At 36.4% G+C, this 18,625-nt stretch overlaps 1 protein-coding gene across 2 annotated transcripts; it reads left to right on the top strand.

Annotated features, from left to right (window-relative positions):
- The first annotated feature begins 10,594 nt into the window (after positions 1 to 10,594).
- LOC105386289 (glutamate receptor ionotropic, kainate 3) lies at positions 10,595 to 17,817 on the top strand. Of its 2 annotated transcripts, XM_038113624.2 has the most exons (18): positions 10,597 to 10,893; positions 11,050 to 11,210; positions 11,538 to 11,705; positions 11,942 to 12,108; positions 13,046 to 13,242; positions 13,351 to 13,616; positions 13,917 to 14,021; positions 14,125 to 14,241; positions 14,326 to 14,532; positions 14,722 to 14,883; positions 14,967 to 15,166; positions 15,249 to 15,450; positions 15,553 to 15,644; positions 15,724 to 15,860; positions 15,949 to 16,064; positions 16,245 to 16,397; positions 16,604 to 16,676; positions 16,868 to 17,817. In XM_038113624.2, the coding sequence occupies exons 1-18, from the start codon at positions 10,809 to 10,811 to the stop codon at positions 16,882 to 16,884; spliced, it is 2,625 nt and encodes an 874-aa protein (XP_037969552.2). In that variant the 5' UTR covers positions 10,597 to 10,808; the 3' UTR covers positions 16,885 to 17,817. The 2 variants fall into 2 exon arrangements, with proteins under 2 accessions (XP_048485514.1, XP_037969552.2); XM_048629557.1 differs by lacking the exons at positions 16,604 to 16,676; positions 16,868 to 17,817 and having other exon boundaries at positions 10,595 to 10,893; positions 15,996 to 16,064; positions 16,245 to 16,386.
- The last annotated feature ends 808 nt before the right edge of the window (positions 17,818 to 18,625 follow it).

The following is an 18,625-nucleotide window of genomic DNA, read 5'->3' as shown; positions in this document are numbered from 1 at the left end:
TAAGGCCAATAACAGGTATCCCTAAATTAACTTAGTGCATTTCAACTAGGTAAATAATAGAAATAACTATAACTATCTAACCAAAGAAATTAATACTACTTACAAACAAAATGCTAGAAAGAACTTAATAGGAATCTACCATTGATGATAACAGTTACTGAGGTTACACTACATCGAAATAAATCTAAAATACATATTTTCATGCACATACACACATATACCATACATACGCGTACATATCATAATAAACGTATATACCTAATACAAATCCAAGAACGCTGAAGAAAATCACTGCAATTATTTATTTAGAGAGGTCGCAAGATAAAATAATATTATTTTATTGTATTAAGTAATTTGTGTATAATAAGTCTTTTAAATGTGTCTTTTGAGTTGTGAAACATATCTATCTCACTGAAAAGCTTGTTGTATGTGGCGGCTGCACGCGTGAGAGGCTCGTTACTGGCGTAGTTGGTGGCATGCGGCGGCACGTGCAGCAGCGGCGTGTGGCGCGTGCGGCGGCGCGGCGCGCGGTACGTCACCGAGCCCACCAGCGAGCCGCAGTCCACGCGACCGAGCATCAGATCGTATAGGAACCCCATATCCAACAGAATACGGCGTTCTTCTAACGTAGGGATATTATTTTTACGGCATCCATCCAAATATGTATTTACAGAGTAGCGCTGTCGGTAGTTTAGGTGGTTTATAAAAGTTTTTTGTATATTTTCTAATCGGTGTTTATATATCAAGTAATTAGGAGACCAAACAGGGCTTGCATATTCTAAAACGCTACGGACATATGCATAATAAACGGATTTTATTGCACTTATGTCCGTAAAAGGCTTGCAGGAACGAATGACAAAACCAAGACCTCTGTATGCTTTGGTAGTGATGTAGTCAACGTGGTCAGAAAATAAACATTTAGAGTCCATTAATACCCCGAGATCTCTAATATTATTTACTCTTTGTATTGCAGATCCGTTGAAGTTATAGTGGTAGTGAATGGGTTTGGGCTTCCGCGTAAAACTAACACACGCGCATTTACTGACATTGACAGTGATTCTGTTCCTGACATAATAATCGCATAACGAGTTTAAATCTGCCTGAACAGCATCACATTCCTGTTGATTTCGCACTTTAAAATATACCTTTTTATCGTCTGCGTATAGAAGGTGATTAGATGTGGCCAAGGCCTTATTTATATCATATATATAAGCATTATAGAATAAAGGACCCAAATGTGAACCTTGGGGTACGCCTGTTGGAATGGAAACCACATCTGACCTGTAGCCACCCAGTACCACAGCCTGCGAGCGATTTGACAAATATGATTTGACCCATCGAAGAAGGTCACCATGGATTCCTAGCTGCTGAAGTTTCTGCAACAGGATGGCGTGATCCACCCGGTCGAAAGCTTTTTCGAAGTCCGTGTAGATCACGTCAACCTGCCCACCGCGTTCCATGTTACACAACAAGAACTTCGTGAAGCAAACTAGGTTAGTAACAGTCGATCTTCTCCTCAGGAATCCATGCTGCTGTTCAGGTATCTGTCGAGAAATGAGCGTATAAATCCCATTATATACCATTTTTTCAAATATCTTTCCGACTATGTTTAATATTGATATTCCCCTGTAATGTTCGACTCGTGTTTTGGTGCCCTTTTTATGTATAGGTACTATGTTTGCTTCTTTCCATTTAGATGGAAATGTGCCTTCGACAAGAGACCTATTAAAAATTATGGCAATCGGTGGTGCAAGGGAAGCTGCGCATTTTACCCAGAATACGGGTGGGAGGCCATCACTTCCAGCACCCTTGTTTATATTGATAGCACCAAGATATGTCTCCACTGTTGACGCAGAGAACGATAGCCTCGATATCGAGTCACTGTGGACCTCAAACTCCGGAGACGGGATATCATCGCCTAAGGGGACCCCAAATACACTCGAGAAGTAGCTGTTAAATGCATCACAAATGTCCTTGCCGTCTGTAAATTTGTCATTATTGTAAGTTAGCATTTTGGGGTAATTCGAGCCTCCACGCATTGATTTTATGTAGGACCAAAAAGCTTTAGGCTGATCTTTTACAATTTGTTGTATTCGACTTATGTATTTTTTATAACACTCATTTTGAACACGACGCTGTCTCGTTCTTAGTAACGAAAATTCATCGTAGTCGAGCAAATTATTATGTTTTTTCCATCGTGCATGAGCTTTCGACTTTTCTTTAATTATTTTTATAAGCGCATCACTGTACCAGGATGGATAATTATGCCTTGTAGATCTTTTTGCGAGGGGGACGTGTTTACTAATGATTTCGTTTATTACGCTGTATAATGCATCGACACACTCATCCACCGTGTTGGAATCGCTTAATATTATTTTCCAGTCGATTTCGTTAAACTCGCTATTCATGCTAATATAATCACCGCGGAAATAGTTGCGTTTAGATGTCAACGCTTCCCTAAGGGGGGTTATTTTTAAGTCTAAAACTTCAAACGTGAATTGGCAAAGGCCTCCCCTTTTTCCTTCCACATCGTTCGATCCTGCTATTTGTGCACTCTCAGCCCAGTTATTATTATTAAATTTGTCCAGGTCGTCTAAATTACTTACTTTTTTTTAAGTTGGTTATTTGGTGTCGACATTTTGTAAGTGGAACTTTTTCATTGCTTAGGATATATTCAGCACTCTAGTTAAAATAAAAATTACTCGCGAATAGACGGATGACACAAGTGACTTCCTAAGCTCACAACTCACATGCAACTTGCAAAGTAAACTGCAAGCTTCAAGTGAGTTGCTAATTGCTTTTCGACACTCCAGTCGACAGTTTCAGTAGCAGCTTGCTGTTGATACAGACAGATATAGGATTATAGATACTTTAATAGTACTAGGTATCTCCTTTTTAGGATGCATGGAAATGACTCTTGATTAAGAATCTAAGTAGAAGTGAGTTGAGAGTAAAGTTAAGCGATTGAGTTTGTATCAGACGTATACGTTTTTGATAACTATTTTTTACACGAAAGCGAGTACTTACCTAATTCTTGGACTTACTATTTTCTACGTTTGAAGCGTTGTCTTTTTAAACACCGAATACCTACTTAAATACTATTACGACATATAATCATTATCTCGTCGATGTTTACCCTTGTTAATCTATAGTTGAATATGGGTAACACATTCACTTTGTCACATTACTCACATAGCTACGAAACTCGTAAAGTACATACTTATCACTTAGAAGTTCAGTGCTCACAAAGGAGTAATGGCGGACTAAGTTGTAAGAATATGTATAAATTCTTCAACTTGCGTTGCGACAAGTAGCTTTTCAGAGTATTTACTAACAAGCGGGGATCGTATTTCAAAGCCTTCGCTCTGACTGTAACAAATGACGGCGATGTTTAGTCGAAGACAAATCGACGTAACGCTATCGCTGTATCGCTTCGATCTTATCAACCCGCTCTTCAGAGCTCTGATTGTAAAGGGAATAAGGTACCTATAGCATTTGTGTTGGGTTATCATCATCAGCCATCACAAGGGAAGTCCCTGTCTTCTTCATAACTTCGTACCGTCAGGCTACGTTTATTTATTGTCATCTTCACCGTTATGTAGAAAGTGCCTATGTTAACCGTTTCAGTTCGGTTTGCATACTTCCACAGCATGGAAGCCGTGGTATCTATTTTCATAATATTCAAATACATATTTCACTTCACCTGTGTTATATAATAACCATGCTGTAACCTGCAGTTTTGATTAAAATCTTTATTATTATCATACCGGAATGGGTTTGCCGAGCTGAGAGCTAAAAGGATTCCAAAACTCATAAAGATTTATGGACTCTGCCAATTCTTAGACGCAGTAGCATGTCATCCATAACCCAGGTATAGCCCAACTATTTAATGCATCCATCTCCCCTATATTCCTGTAATAAATGCTGGAAGTATCCGAATCTGTGCCAAGTTTCAATAAGATGCGAGTATAATTTAGAAGTGGTTGCATGAAACTCGTGTTCAGTGCCATTGCCATATCGGCCGACACAAACTGCAGTGCGCTAAGCGAAATCCACTAAATTTTATGCTCTTTTCTTACTTAGGTCATTCTAGCATGCTGGGTTTAATGCCTAATTCTGTAGATGAAAGTTTTTAGCTTGAATCTGCTAAATGGTTGCGGATGTTTGGCTAGAATAACACATTTTGTGCAAGACCTTTGTCTTGAAATTATACGGGTATATGTACTAGTTCATTTGTTAAAGTCAAAAATACTTTATAGGAGTTACATATTATTATGTGCATAAAATATTGTTACACAAAGGTGAATTCTCATTGTCCTTGCTAAATAGTACCTACATGGAACACGGAACTAACAAAGTATTCATGTAAGCTCTCAAAGGCAGTCGGAATTAGATGGCTGAATATTTGATTATTATCCGCCATTGGGGATAAGTGCTGGATATTTCTACGTTGTTTTGTTTTGACCACTTAGCCATAATCATCGATATCCTTTGTTTGGATTCTGTATTATATGACACGATTTCACCTAGTTCTCACTACCCCTGCTCTTTCTATAACAGTGTTTTTTATAATTGAATCATGACATTGCTTATAAATACCTAGTATTATACACACATAATGGGAAAAAATATGTAATATAAACTATGTTGAAAGTAAGAAAATAGTCACCAACAAGCCATGGGACCACTATATCTAAAACGAGGTCGTAGGAAGGTTAAATTCTCTTTCAAAGTTATTTGTTTGAATTGAAATTAAAGGAAGACTGCAATAATATTGGCCACTATGAATCGCTAAACAATAAACGATGGCACTGGTGTTGATGTCCAAAGAAATTAGACTCGCCAAGCTTACCAGAATCCGTCCATTGAACATCAATACAAGAATAGTTCGGCCCGGAATGTGGACCTTTATAAAGTTGGTGTGGTCACTAGATAAGGGTATACGTACAGGCGAGCATTAATTAATACGGGCTTGACCCATATAACCTAGTCGAATGCTCGGGTTTCTTTGAAGTTGGAAAGGTTTACTTGATATTTACAAATATAGGTACGGATACGGTAAGCTGAGGTACGTTTATTTAATTAGGATGTGTCGCTAAATATTCCAATTGTTATATTTGGATGTAAATATTTAAATGCGTTATAAAGAATTGTGTTCCATTTGTTATCATCGATTTAAATATCAATTATGGAAGCTAAGACCTGGTTTCTCATGATTCTGTTAGTTACAGTCTCAATAACGGATTTGCTGACGACGCGTTTAAGGATTATTACCCTTGTTAATTGCATGAGTCCCATGACGAAAATCTAATAGACCATTCATAAATCAAGCATTATGTGAATCATTCACTCACACTTCATTCAATATTCTGTCATATTCATTGAAATTGGTGTCTATGTCTCTATAATGTCAAACAACCTCAAACAACCAAACTTTTTGGTTTTGAGGTTGCCATGGTTACTATTTCTATCGAGGTTGTTTTTTGACATCCGTCATTGAAAATAATATCATTACGCCATGCCCTTTGAAAAACAATACAACGAACTAGATGGAGTGTCAGTGCAAAAGAAAGGACTCAACAAATAACACCTCAATTTCTAAGTAAGGTCTTATTTTAAAATATTTTGTTAGAAGATTTTTCACTTAATTCAATAGTTCTCATTAAGTCATTAGGTTTAACTTCTTATATCTACTTCTGTGGTCTAGTGGTAGAAGCTCAGTTTCATCACCCAGGGATCCCGGGTTCGATTTCCAGGTAGGGCCATCAATTTGTGTTTCTATATTGCGGTTCCAAGTTAGGTTAGGACATTAAATTAAAACTTTTATCTCGGTTTGACATTATATAAAACCCAGACAGTATTTCGCTTCATTTTTTATGTCACACAACATCTAGTTCGTATATTGTTTATCAAAGGCTCTGTTCATTTTTCCATCTTGAATTCTTGACAGGTGTGTCAAAAGTCAACAACTCGTTGCCTGGTTACCGGTCTTAACCAAGTCTTAGCGGAACCCCACAGCAGCAATTAAGTTTATCACCCGATCAAGGGTGTTAACCCCTAGATTTGGCATGGTGGCGGACACTCACTATCCTTAACGGTCCATGATGTAACCAAACCGAGGTATTTTTAACCTAACCGAATGGTGTGAAATTAGGCCTAGCCTTCTAAACAAGTTCATAGAGAATAAAAAATGAAATTATCTCATCTGCTCATGAAATTAAACATTTCAGTTCTGGGATGATTGTCCAGACTATCCAGATCACTGGGTCATTTTTAGGCGCTTGTACTTCGCATGAATTCCCAGATAACTACATTTACTGCCAGTTTCGGGGTCAAAAAAATTGTAAAACTTAATCATCATCATCATCACAAATCACTTTTGATTAAAAAAACCCTGTTACATGGATCATCCCATTTTATCACTTCACACATAAATCCGCCGTCACACGCGCACTTGTAAAAATGTACATTGAGCACAAAACGTGATAATGTCATAACTCCGTTTTATCTAGGGCTGCTCGAAAGCATACATCTGTAACTTAACTACCTATCGATAGATTATGATGAATGTTAAAGTAGATATAGAATTTCTTCAAAATAACGCTTCTTAAAATTGGAATCTAATAATGTTTCCATTGGTACTTAAAAGATTCGTTTTAAACTTATTTCTGAATATAAACATGATAAAAATTTAATTTAGTTATTTTATCAATAATCTTGTGATATAGTTACAAAAACCAACACTTTGCTATGATTTTTACGATTTCACGCTACTAATTACGAATGAAAAAGTAGGCATAATAGGTATAAAGTTGTTGCTTCAAAAATTATTAATCGGAAGTTTCAGTGAGTTTTATATCCTGTCAGTTGACTGATGACGATCTACATCAATAATGTAAGTACATGCATATTAATTAGAATATTATATCTATCTATCTAATTAGGTATTTCATCATTTAGATACACAAATATTAATTCCGATGTAACGATAATAAACGACACAGAAAGTTCGCGTCACTAGCCCGGACACCGCGCTAGCACAATTCTCTGCGCTACATAAATTCGTTGAATCTTGCGAAAGAAGACAAGTTAATATGACTTTTCATATTTCATCTCAGTAACGCAACGGGGTCTGTCGGATAATGAATAGATACATTACTTGCAAGCTTGCATTTGTCTGAATTAACTTTGTTTATTTATAGGAGCTTTTGTTTCAGCCACAAATTGAATAAGTTTCTCTGAAATATGATTGCATACCTAATTGAAATAAAATGTGACTGTCTTATTTTGTAGCGGTTGCCGTATGATTTAAAACTGTAATAATTGTAACAAATATCAGCGGCAGACTTTTAATGAAACGTTGCCGTTAGAGCTAATATTTTATCAAGCGTTGTTTTACTTCAGTGAGGGAGCCGTTTACATGTGTGGTACATTATGTACTTACGTAGTGAAGCAGAATGAACACGAATAATACCAGACAATGTAGGGAATGTATTTTTCACAGAACACATCGCATGCACTGGGCACAGAGCTGCGTAAATGTAAACACTGTTGTCCCTAAGCTGCCTATCCTATTGTCATCGTAATATGATACCGGAAGTTAAATAAAGTAGGTCCCAAGTTAAGTATTTTGTTAAATAAAATACATACTTCTAGGGTCGGAAGGGGCGGAAAAAAATAGTTTTAACATAAGTACTTATTTCTTTTTTTGTATCCCCGGACGGAACCTCTTAACTGTGGGGAGGCTGTGGTTTAGAGAGGCACAAAATATAACATAATACTATTGTCATACTTATAAGAAAGCCTATACAGCATACTCACATAATTGTCACGGACACATAGATGTACCTACGGCATTAAAATATGTATGATGGTGATGTTTATGAACATGGTTAAGAACTGACCGGGATTATCTATTCTGTGAAAAAAAAACATTGCTGTATTTTATACTCTTCATACATTCACTACTGAACATTTAAGGCCTAACAAAGCGCCAAGGGCACTAGCGCTCTCAATCGCTTAAAAATCTGTAAAATTTTGTTTTAAACACTTGCTCAACAATATTTAAAGTTTGTTCTGGTAATAAGTACAGATTATGTTTCCTGTGAAAGCAATCAAAACATACAAAATCTGTATCAGCAATCTCACGAACCTCAGTAGTACGATGTGCGCGGCCGGGTCACGTCCGGTGCACTAGCAGCAGTATCTCTCGGCTTGCAATCGTAACCACTGTCGCACAGCTGCTCTCCTGGTACCTTATGTTTTATTTCAAACAGCTTTTCCTTGGATTTTTTTTATTTTGCTTCCGATCATGCAAGATATTTCAGTACCTCTGAAAAATGTTAAGCTGTACATTAGGAAAATTTGGTTACACGTATAATTTTGTTTTATATGGTTAGCATTTTAGACGGCTTTTACTGAAGAGTTTGTAAATAAAATGGCTCATTTTAAAAGCCACTCTAACAAACTTGACTTTCAAAGTACAAAGCAAGCGGAACTGAAACGCTGTTTAAACATTTCCTGTGAACAAAGACCCTTGATAATAGAATCAGAGGTGAAAAGATTGAAAAATAAACAGCTAGAGTGCACGTTACTCTTCGATCCTTGGAGATTTCCTTTTATTTCCATATCAATTTATGCTAAACATGTGATGTATTGGGGTTCGGGCGATCGCTCCAGTGCGCCCGAGACATTCGTATGTAAAACGGGACGTCATATGTCGAGAGTCCCACCTTTGTTTTTCGTATTTATTGCGTGTCCCTTGTTCTGCTTCTCTTGGTTTTTTGAGGCACGACCGGGGTTTACAAAGCGATTTTTTGTTTGTCTTGAATGTTGCCTAATATAGAGGTAACGTTGTATTGCTGTATTAGATGAATGGTTCATCGATTGTTTTTCTGTCTATTAAACAAAATCTTACCGTTATCAACGCAAGGAAAAAAGAATTATCAAATCTATCAGGTAATTATAGGTACTAATAAAATTTTTGACTTGATCCAATCATTCTTATGGATCCCATGCATGAAAACGAAAGGAACAAAGTACCAAGATACCTCCTAACACATTTTAAAATAAAAATACGAAGAGAAGTTTGAACACATTCTCTGGACACAAAGAAAATAGCACATTACGAGTAAAGGCACAATCATACATTCTAATTTCAATGTTGGCGTGCCCACAAAACCCCTCTTATTCCAAACTTTATGTTAAGGCGACGGAACAAAATCTTAGGACTCGAGCCAAGAACTCTTTAAAATATGTATTGAAAATTTGACACAGCTAAATATTTTCAAAAGTGGGTGCAGCAATGCACCTCTGCCTACCCCGCAAGGGAGTACATTAGTACAAGGCGTGAGTGCGTGTTTTTTATTTTTTTATTTTCAATTAGTATGAAACTCCCATTTCATAAGCTAAATTATATTTTTTTGTTATCTTCCTTCACAAACAACTTTATACGAATTTGAACACATAATAAATATTATTGTTACGCATAGGTTGTCGCGCAGTCTTTGGTATGAAGTTAAACGACAGAGAAACTCGTACTTGACTGCACAAAATAAATACAAATGTGTATAAATAAATAAACCAAGGTAAAAAATGTGGGTACTAGAAGTCGACATGTTTCAGCGAAGTCGGTGATCATTAATCATTGTTTTTGTCTCAGGTTTCTTGCCGACTATCACAACGTAAGTGCGTATGTGATAAATCAACAGGAACTCACAGACCTAATAATAATATATTAGATTAAGTAGTACATAACAAAAAAATTATAAAATTATTAGTCAGATTCTACTTACATAAGTTACCTAATAACGCAAAATTCGTATAGATAATTGACACAATGAGAATGATCAATTTCCAGACGATATCAAATCTTGTTCTAAAATTCAAGTCAAGTGAGAGAAATTAATATATTAGAAAAAAGAAAGAATGATAACATTCAGCGCCATCTACTTATTTCACTCTCAAGCACTGCCATTGCTCTGAAACCAGCAGTCTCTTGGCACGTTGTGGGGAAAACATAACGTTGCGGTGGAAAATATCCGAGACTTTCCAAAGGGTGCGCTACAAGTTCTCAGCTTCCTTCATTTTAATAAAGATGTCGCTAACCAAATGATGCAATGATTAAAAAGTATTTGGATGTATGTGAGTACCTATAGATAGTCATACTACATATTAAAGGTCTAATAGAACTTTTAAATACAGTTGCACTACATAGAAATTTGAATATTTATGTCAGTTTTACAGATATTATGTCTGTCTACTCACTGTAATAAAATTTGCCTAACATTTAATTTACCCAGCGTTTATTTCTCTTATTCGGTAGTTTCAATTTTACGGTGATACAGTCATATTAGAATGAACTCACGCCACAGTAGTTGTCACCGCTCTCTGTGATGCATGCAGAACACAGAATCAAATCAGATTACTGAAAACCAGAACACAAGTCTATTTCTGGCTGATACTAACTGTACCACTGTAGATTGGAGCTTCGCTCGACGGGCAAAACTTAACTCTAAACCCTGCGTTATAAGAGTTAAAATTGCCGAAGAAAATATAGAAACGAAGTCGAATTGTATGGTCTGCACTCGTGACACATATTGTGTTCTAAGTGCATTTGATACAGCATAACTGCCTCCAGTTTCTAAATCAAACATTAATCGGAATATAAATCTGGATAATTAGTCATTTTAATGGAATTATGTTATCGCATACCGTAGCTGATTAATGAGGTGGAATACAATCATGCTAATTTGTGAAAATGAGATTTTGGTAAACGACACCGATTGAAACAAACGGTTAATAGCATTATGCAGTGGACATTGAAATTAAATCGATTGTGCGTATTAATAGTTGCATTTTTCTACTGTTTTGTTGTGGGAGATAAAAATATTGGTGAGTTTATTACTCTTCTTCTTGCTCTTATGATGTTGAATGCCTCACTTACTTTGTTAATATACTCACGGGTAATGGAAAAGTTCTACCTGCTACAGGAAAGTTTTCATTGCTCGGATAAATATTATGGCAATTAAATCTTCATGTTTGTAATAGGTGCAATATTCGATGACGGTACTTTTCTGGTACAAGCGGCTTTCAAAGTGGCTTTAACGGATGCCTCTAAAGATCAAGAGAATCCATTTGTGGAAAATGTTGCGCAGACGCCACCTGGCGACGTGTATGAAGCGGAAAAAGGAGTTTGTCAACTCTTAGAGGTAAAGTACCTAAAAGATCTACTTATCTTGTTTTATTAACATAATAATAATAAAAAAAACATCTTATAAATAGACAATTAGACATGCTTAAAACTATATTATAAAACTTCTAATTATAGTTCCTATCAAAGTAAATAGAAGATATATGAGCCAGATCTTGTTTTAGCTTACGGCATAGTTTTCTTGAACTATTAATTACCTACATACTTATACTTAGATCAATATTGTTATAAATAAATAAAATATACGACAGCTTAATAATCTGTTTAACAAATTAAAACATACCTAAACACTTTCTGTGATCCTCATGAAATTCTTTAATTTCAGAATGGTTTACTCGGAATCTTCGGTCCGTCGAACCGCGCGTCGCTGACGCATGTACAGTCGGTGGCAGACTACCTCGAGGTGCCCCACGTCATCGTGGAGCCGATGATACTGCAGACTCGGAACTGGTCCGTCATCAACCTGTATCCTCATCATGATGCTTATTCACAGGTACAAGTGATATCCTTTCTGATGATGTTTTTTTCTCTTACTCATGCCAGTAAATCCCATACGACGGACTAGGGTGTGGGATGAATATAGGAGATTCGCACCCCAGGCACCAAAACCACAGTTTTGGAACCTTTGCAAAAAACTTAGGTAACAATGTCAGAAAGATGTATTGTTTCCTAGCAAAATACGAGGAGAACTAGATTCATTTGATAAACTTTTTAAAATATAAATTACAGGTGTTTGCTGACATAATAGTCATGAAAGGATGGTCCGAGTTTACCATAATTTACGAAGGAGCTGAAATCTTGCCGTTTCTTACAAACGTCTTGACTATTCAAGACTTAGATTCTGATGATGATATCCTAATGAACGTAGTGCAGCTACCAGACAATGATGACTTTCGGTAATTATTTCTTAATTAATTATAATACCCTAATTATAGTACCTTAATTTGAAGAAGGTCAAAAAATATAAGTACATGATTATATTATTATATACTTATGTGTATCGCCAGTGCTACACTGACGTTGATTCGTTTTCTGTTCATATGTGTGTTACTCGGTTCTACCTTTTTTGGCCTAAGATTTATTTGCCTAATCTCGTATTGCATAGTAACGTTTGGTCAAAATCTCGTTTCGCCGAAAATCGTATGGCATAAATCTCTTTAAGTAAAAAGTTATTTCGCATAATCTTGTTTAGCCTAATAATGGTATAGCCAAATCTTAAAATCAAAGCTATGGCATAGGTTATATAAAGTAATCATATTCGTTTGGCTTTAACTTTGATGGAGCGTCTCCCTACATAGCGCAAACTGGTGCCTTGTATTTGTGGCCGCTATGTGGGAAACGCTCCGCTCCGCTTCGCTGCGCTCCGCTTTGCTTTTGATGATAATGTGCACCTAACACGCTCCTCCTCGCTTTGCTCGTCGTCGCACCTATCTTTAGGTTTCGATCCCATGGGGTTTAATGGCGTTTGTAATAATTATAATGGTTATTCACTTTTGATATTTTGATCATTTAATATCGTGATTTTCGGGATGTAGGAGAAAAATACCACAATTTGTACATTTAAAACATACTTAATTTAGTATTTGTAAAGATAATATTAGGAGAAACAAGATTATACCAATACGAACAATTAGAGCAAACGAGACTTAGGTGTTTCAAGTTTGTGCCAAAAGAGTTTTAGACGAAACGAGTCTTATGCCACATAAGTCTTGACGAAGTGATGATTCTACCAAAAAAGTTTAGACCTTACGAGTTATGCGAAACGAGTTTAGGGCAATAAAGATTAGGCCAGATGAGGGGAACCGGTGTTACTCACATGAAGTTCATTTTCAGGTCTTTCTTACAAACGATAAAGAAATCTGGATCAGTAAACTACCTGGTGGCCTGCACAATAGCGAAGCTCCCAACATTTTTACTGCAAGCTCAACAGGTCGGAATCATGTCTGATGATCACAGCTATCTCATCATGAATCCTGACTTCCAGACTATAGACATTGAACCATTTAAGCACGGAGGATCCAATATCACAGGTTTGTGTATTATTTTTAAGTAAAACCATAGCAGCGTCACAAATTTCAATTGCTATCACCAGTTAACTTTGCAGATAGGTAGGTTACACACATTTAAATAATTTTCAGGTGTGCGGCTCTTCGACCCAAGTTTAGAAGAAATACAGACATTCGTCAAAGCAATTAACGAATACGTAACTGAGCTATCTGAAGGGCAAATAGAGAATGCTGTGACGGAAGCTACGTTGAATCTTAATTTAGCTCTAACCTATGATGCTGTGATCCTGTACACAGCAGCGTTGACTGCTCTGGGTCTTGAGGAAGGTGCTGCGGTATCATGCACCAAAGATGACAGTTGGAGCTATGGATCTAGTGTTATCAATTATATCAGAACGGTGGGTAAATACACTCACGAGTAATGAAAAAGTTCCAGTGATGAAATGACCAAATTATATTCCTAAACGAAAAAGGTTTGCTTAATTACGCCCAACAAAAAAAGTAAGTAAATAATAAAATCTTAAAACGTGAATATTTTGATCAAATTGTAAACGTTTAAAAGTTAGAGTCTTTGGTGGAACTTTTTCATTGCTCGTGAGTATATTTATAAACGAGCATAAAATTAATAAGTAGTACATAGTAAGTAAGTAAGTATAGTAAGTACATAAAATGAACTAAACAAATTTTCATGTTTGCAGATGGAATTGGACAGTCTGACTGGATTAATAAAATTCGATGAAGATGGCTTTCGGTCAGATTTTGAAATGGAAATCGTGGAACTCATGCCTCATGGGCTCGAAAAGGTATTAATCATTGATACGACAGATTTGTGTAATATAACGATACAATATTTTTTTCTGAAAGTTTTATATAGGCGATTACCTACCTGAATTCCATATGTTTTAGGTTGGACAATGGAGCGAAGAAGATGGATACTTACAGACCCGAAACATAATACCACCAGCAGACCTTGAAGGATCTGATGCTATGAAAGGAAAACATTTCATAGTATTGATATCTTTGGTAAACGAAATACAAACTTACATTTTATTATGGTAAGAGTGATGAATACCGTAGTAAGGCTCATGATTTTACTATACTTTACAGACAGCTCCCTATGGTATGCTGAAAGAATCTGCGGACAAATTAGAAGGTAATGCTCGATACGAGGGTTTCGGTGTTGAGTTGATCGACGAATTGTCTAAGATGAACGAGTTCAATTATACTTTCGAAATACAAACGGATGGTGTGTACGGCTCTCTGGATAAAACTACTGGAAAATGGAACGGCATGATGGAAAAAGTCATGGATGGAGTAATTATTATTGTTTATTTTGTTTTCACATTTTATTAATAATATCAAACGTTTAACCTTTTAATTAAATTGGCTTCTGATATTCAAGTGGCCATTGAAATTTGCCTATGAGAATATTGGAAAATGTAATTAAGGCTGCCCTACAACATACTTTTGATTAATTTTGTTAAGTGTCTTATTTTGTTTCAGCGAGTCGACTTCGCTATAACAGACTTAACTATAACGGCAGCTCGACAAAAGGCCGTGGATTTCACCAGCCCTTTCATGAATCTCGGAATAACAATTTTGTATAAAAAGCCCACCAAACAACCACCGGATTTGTTCTCATTTATATCGCCATTTTCTTTAGAGGTAATATCAACCAATGATAAATCTAACCAACAATTTTTTTATTCCCTAATATTTATGCTTTAATATTACTGTTTATATTTTAGGTCTGGGGTTGGGTAGCTGGTGCATATTTTGGTGTATCAGTTTTGCTATTCATTCTTGGAAGATTTGCAGCGGATGAATGGCAGAATCCATACCCATGTATTGAGGAGCCTGAAACCTTGGATAACCAGTTTACTATGGCCAATTCATTTTGGTTTACTTTAGGAAGTCTCTTGACTCAGGGATCTGAAATCGCCCCAATGTAAGTCAAGCAAGATCTATAGGCATATTTTTTTTTATATTAACTATCTAATTTACACTGTATAATTTTTATTTACTTTCAGAGCTGTATCTACACGTATGGCAGGCAGTATGTGGTGGTTTTTTACATTGATCATGGTATCGTCTTACACTGCTAATCTAGCCGCCTTCCTAACGGTTGAATCAAAGTTTTATGCAATCAAAAGTGTTACAGATCTTGCAGCTAATCCTTATGACATAACGTATGGAGCTAAAAAAGGAGGTGCTACCTTCAGTTTTTTTAAGGTGAGTATTCTCTATGATCTTAATTAAAGAGGAGCCTACCCAGGTCACGTAGATGAAAAATCTACACAAAAAACAGATTTGATACTTAGCTCCATTTCACAGGAATCTGATAACTTACTGTACCAAAAAATGTATCAGTATATGGAAGATCATCCTGAGTACCAAACTGCTAGTAACGAAGAAGGTTTAGAAAGGTAAAATCTTATTTATTAAACATAGATTCTTACAAAATATAGCAAGGAGTAACTAAGATTAACATTTAAAATATTATAGGGTTAAATCTGATGATGAGAACTACGCATTTCTGATGGAATCTACATCCATTGAGTACATGGTAGAGAGGAACTGTGATGTAGCCCAAGTTGGTGGACTATTGGACAGTAAAGGATATGGAATCGCTATGAAAAAAAGTAAAGTACTTTTCCATATTATAATTAATTTTTATTTTAGCTTTGAAGATTGACATTATAGTAAAAATTTAATATTTTTTAACTACAGATTCTCCATACCGTCAGCCTATGAGTGAATCTATTCTTCAACTGCAGGAACAAGGGACCATTACGAGGATGAAAGACAAATGGTGGAAGGAAAAAAGAGGTGGCGGTGCCTGTGCGGTAATTAAGTTGTCTTTATTACACTCACGAGCAATGAAAAATTTCCATTGACATATGAAACTGCAATGGCAGATGGAACTTTATCATGCTCGAGACCGTGAAGATGTGTGTATGTACTGTGTTGATAAATTATTAATGATTTTGGAGAAACTTTGAACAAAATATTTTCTTTAAATCTAGGATGATGATACTGGTAGCGGTGAAGCTCAACCGCTGGTGTTAGCAAACGTTGGTGGAGTGTTCATTGTGCTAGCGGGAGGATCCGGTATGGCCGCCATTTGTGCGGTGTTTGAAATGCTCTTCGATGTCTGGGCTACTTCTAGACGAGAAAAGGTAAGATTTCTTCTTACAATCAATGAATTATTAAGGCTTGTCTTTCCCGATCAAATCATATTGTTAAACCTTCTTCACTAATTATTACTTACTTGATTGGATTACAAATATTTTGTCCTTAGTAAAGCAAACCCATCTGTTAAAAATATTACCTTCCGCTTTAGATTTTAAGACCCTTTTATAGTTGTTTTATTTCCTTTTACCAGAATTGTTGCATGATCCAGTGTGACCCTTGCTGCATTATATTCATTACGCTGATGATCAACCTACAAACCAAAGGTAAATGAAGCAGAATAAATCAACTTGTATCCGCACAATAACTACAACACAAATTTTATTGGATAATGCGGCCACAAATTTGCAAAGAAGAAAGAAAAACTCATCTAGGCAAAACTTACAAATATCAAATAATAATTGTACCATTGAAAGTCCCTTATGTTCAAGTACTTTTAATTTTGTTTCATTAACAGGTGCCGTTCAAAGATGAGCTAATAGCCGAGCTTAAGTTCATCCTGAGCTTCAGCGGTGACATCAAACCAGTGCGTCATCCACGCGAGTCCACCGGCAGCGGATCCTCCAAGAAAGAGAAAGAAGAAGAAGACGCAGAGGAACCCGATGAAACAGAAGACCATCGCGACAGAATGCCAACGCCAGCTAGATCTGAAAAATCTACGCATTCTCATCACACTCTCCACAGCAGAAGGCAGAGCAACAGCCTGCACATGGCCCGAAGTCGCAAGTTCAGTCGACCGTAACAAATCTGACGGGAAAAGTGTCACGAGAGACGTCGTCAGATATATTTCATGTCGAAACCCTAATCTTGATTGAATTGAAATAGATGATTTCACTGCTCCGTTGGCTGAAGTTTTTATCTTCACATCTTTTGCTGATTTTATTTTTTATTAAATTTTGACAGCAAGTATTTTTTCGTTGCAAAACTTAATGTTTCGTTTGTTTTCGATATCTTTGTGCCTCGTTTCTATATAGGGAGGTATGCGTATATATAAGTAGGTCATGAATTTTATCCACGAAAAATGACCACTTTATTACCTTTCTATGATACGTTTCATACGCCGGTGCAATGCACTTATGCTAGGATCCCAGTAGGCAAACTATCCGCCCGTTACTGGACCGTAAATTACGTAGACTGAGCGCAAAACTATATAGCAAACTGTGACCACTATTTGCATACTAAACCAATACACCGCCGCGCCGGTAACTCAGTCGGTGGCGAACAATCTGCCTACTGGGGACGCAAATTATAGCTTTTACGTATACTATCATGAACTTTTTGTCAGAAAATCTATGCAGATGACAAACAGAACAATATTGTATTTGAATTTAGTTTTTTATAAAGTATAAAACCTGTAGTAACCATACAGCTCTGAAAATGCAGAATGAATAAACTCTGGTAAACCGACACATGATGTTTTATTATCCATCAATCCCCGGCGACCCTCGCCGCGTGGACTCGTGTCAAAGCTTAATTAGTGGCGTTCGAGTGAAAAATGGACGCTCACGAAATTAACAGACAAAATAAGATGTAGCCTGACTGAAAATAAAAATAAGTCCTGGCCTGGCTTGGGCGGCTTGGCCTTTTATCCAAAAATATTGGATAGAATTTAAAATAGTTTGTTTTTGTAGCACTGAAATGAAAGGGAACTATTGCTAGCTAGCACATCTGTGGCACTGTCACAGCATGTATGTTATGTGGACAGATACAAGCAACTAGGGTCATGTTTAATTAAATTTAACGATTCTGGGACTGTATTGGGTTAGATTTTGGTCCTTACACGATATACATACCATACGATATACCTACATATAATAATGCTGGCATACACAATATACATATGTATATCTAATGTTTAAGTTTATTTGAATTTGGAAATATTTCTAACATTTATACGATGATTAGAATTCCGTTTCAATTTGTCTGCATTAAATTCGCACCATTAGGTCTTAACGACTGGTTGCTAGTCATGAACAAACACCCCATGATTTGTGCCTTCTTGCTTAGTGGGAAGGACCTAAGTCAACAAAATAAGTTTCAGGGAAACCCTGGTAGACGATCTATTGAGGCTATTCTAAGAAGAAACCTAGGAAACATCCTGTGATCTACATTCAAGATTAATGTCTAAGAAATTTGATCACTCCCACGCTACTATAAGGTTTCCGCGCTTTTATGTGTAGGTAGATACTTGAATAATAATCAACAGCCAAATAAA

The sequence above is a fragment of the Plutella xylostella genome, chromosome 23, assembly GCF_932276165.1.
Source record: "Plutella xylostella chromosome 23, ilPluXylo3.1, whole genome shotgun sequence".
Lineage (NCBI taxonomy): Eukaryota > Metazoa > Arthropoda > Insecta > Lepidoptera > Plutellidae > Plutella > Plutella xylostella.
The sequence above is the reverse complement of the archived record's forward strand: the minus strand, read 5'-3'. Positions and strand labels throughout refer to the sequence as shown.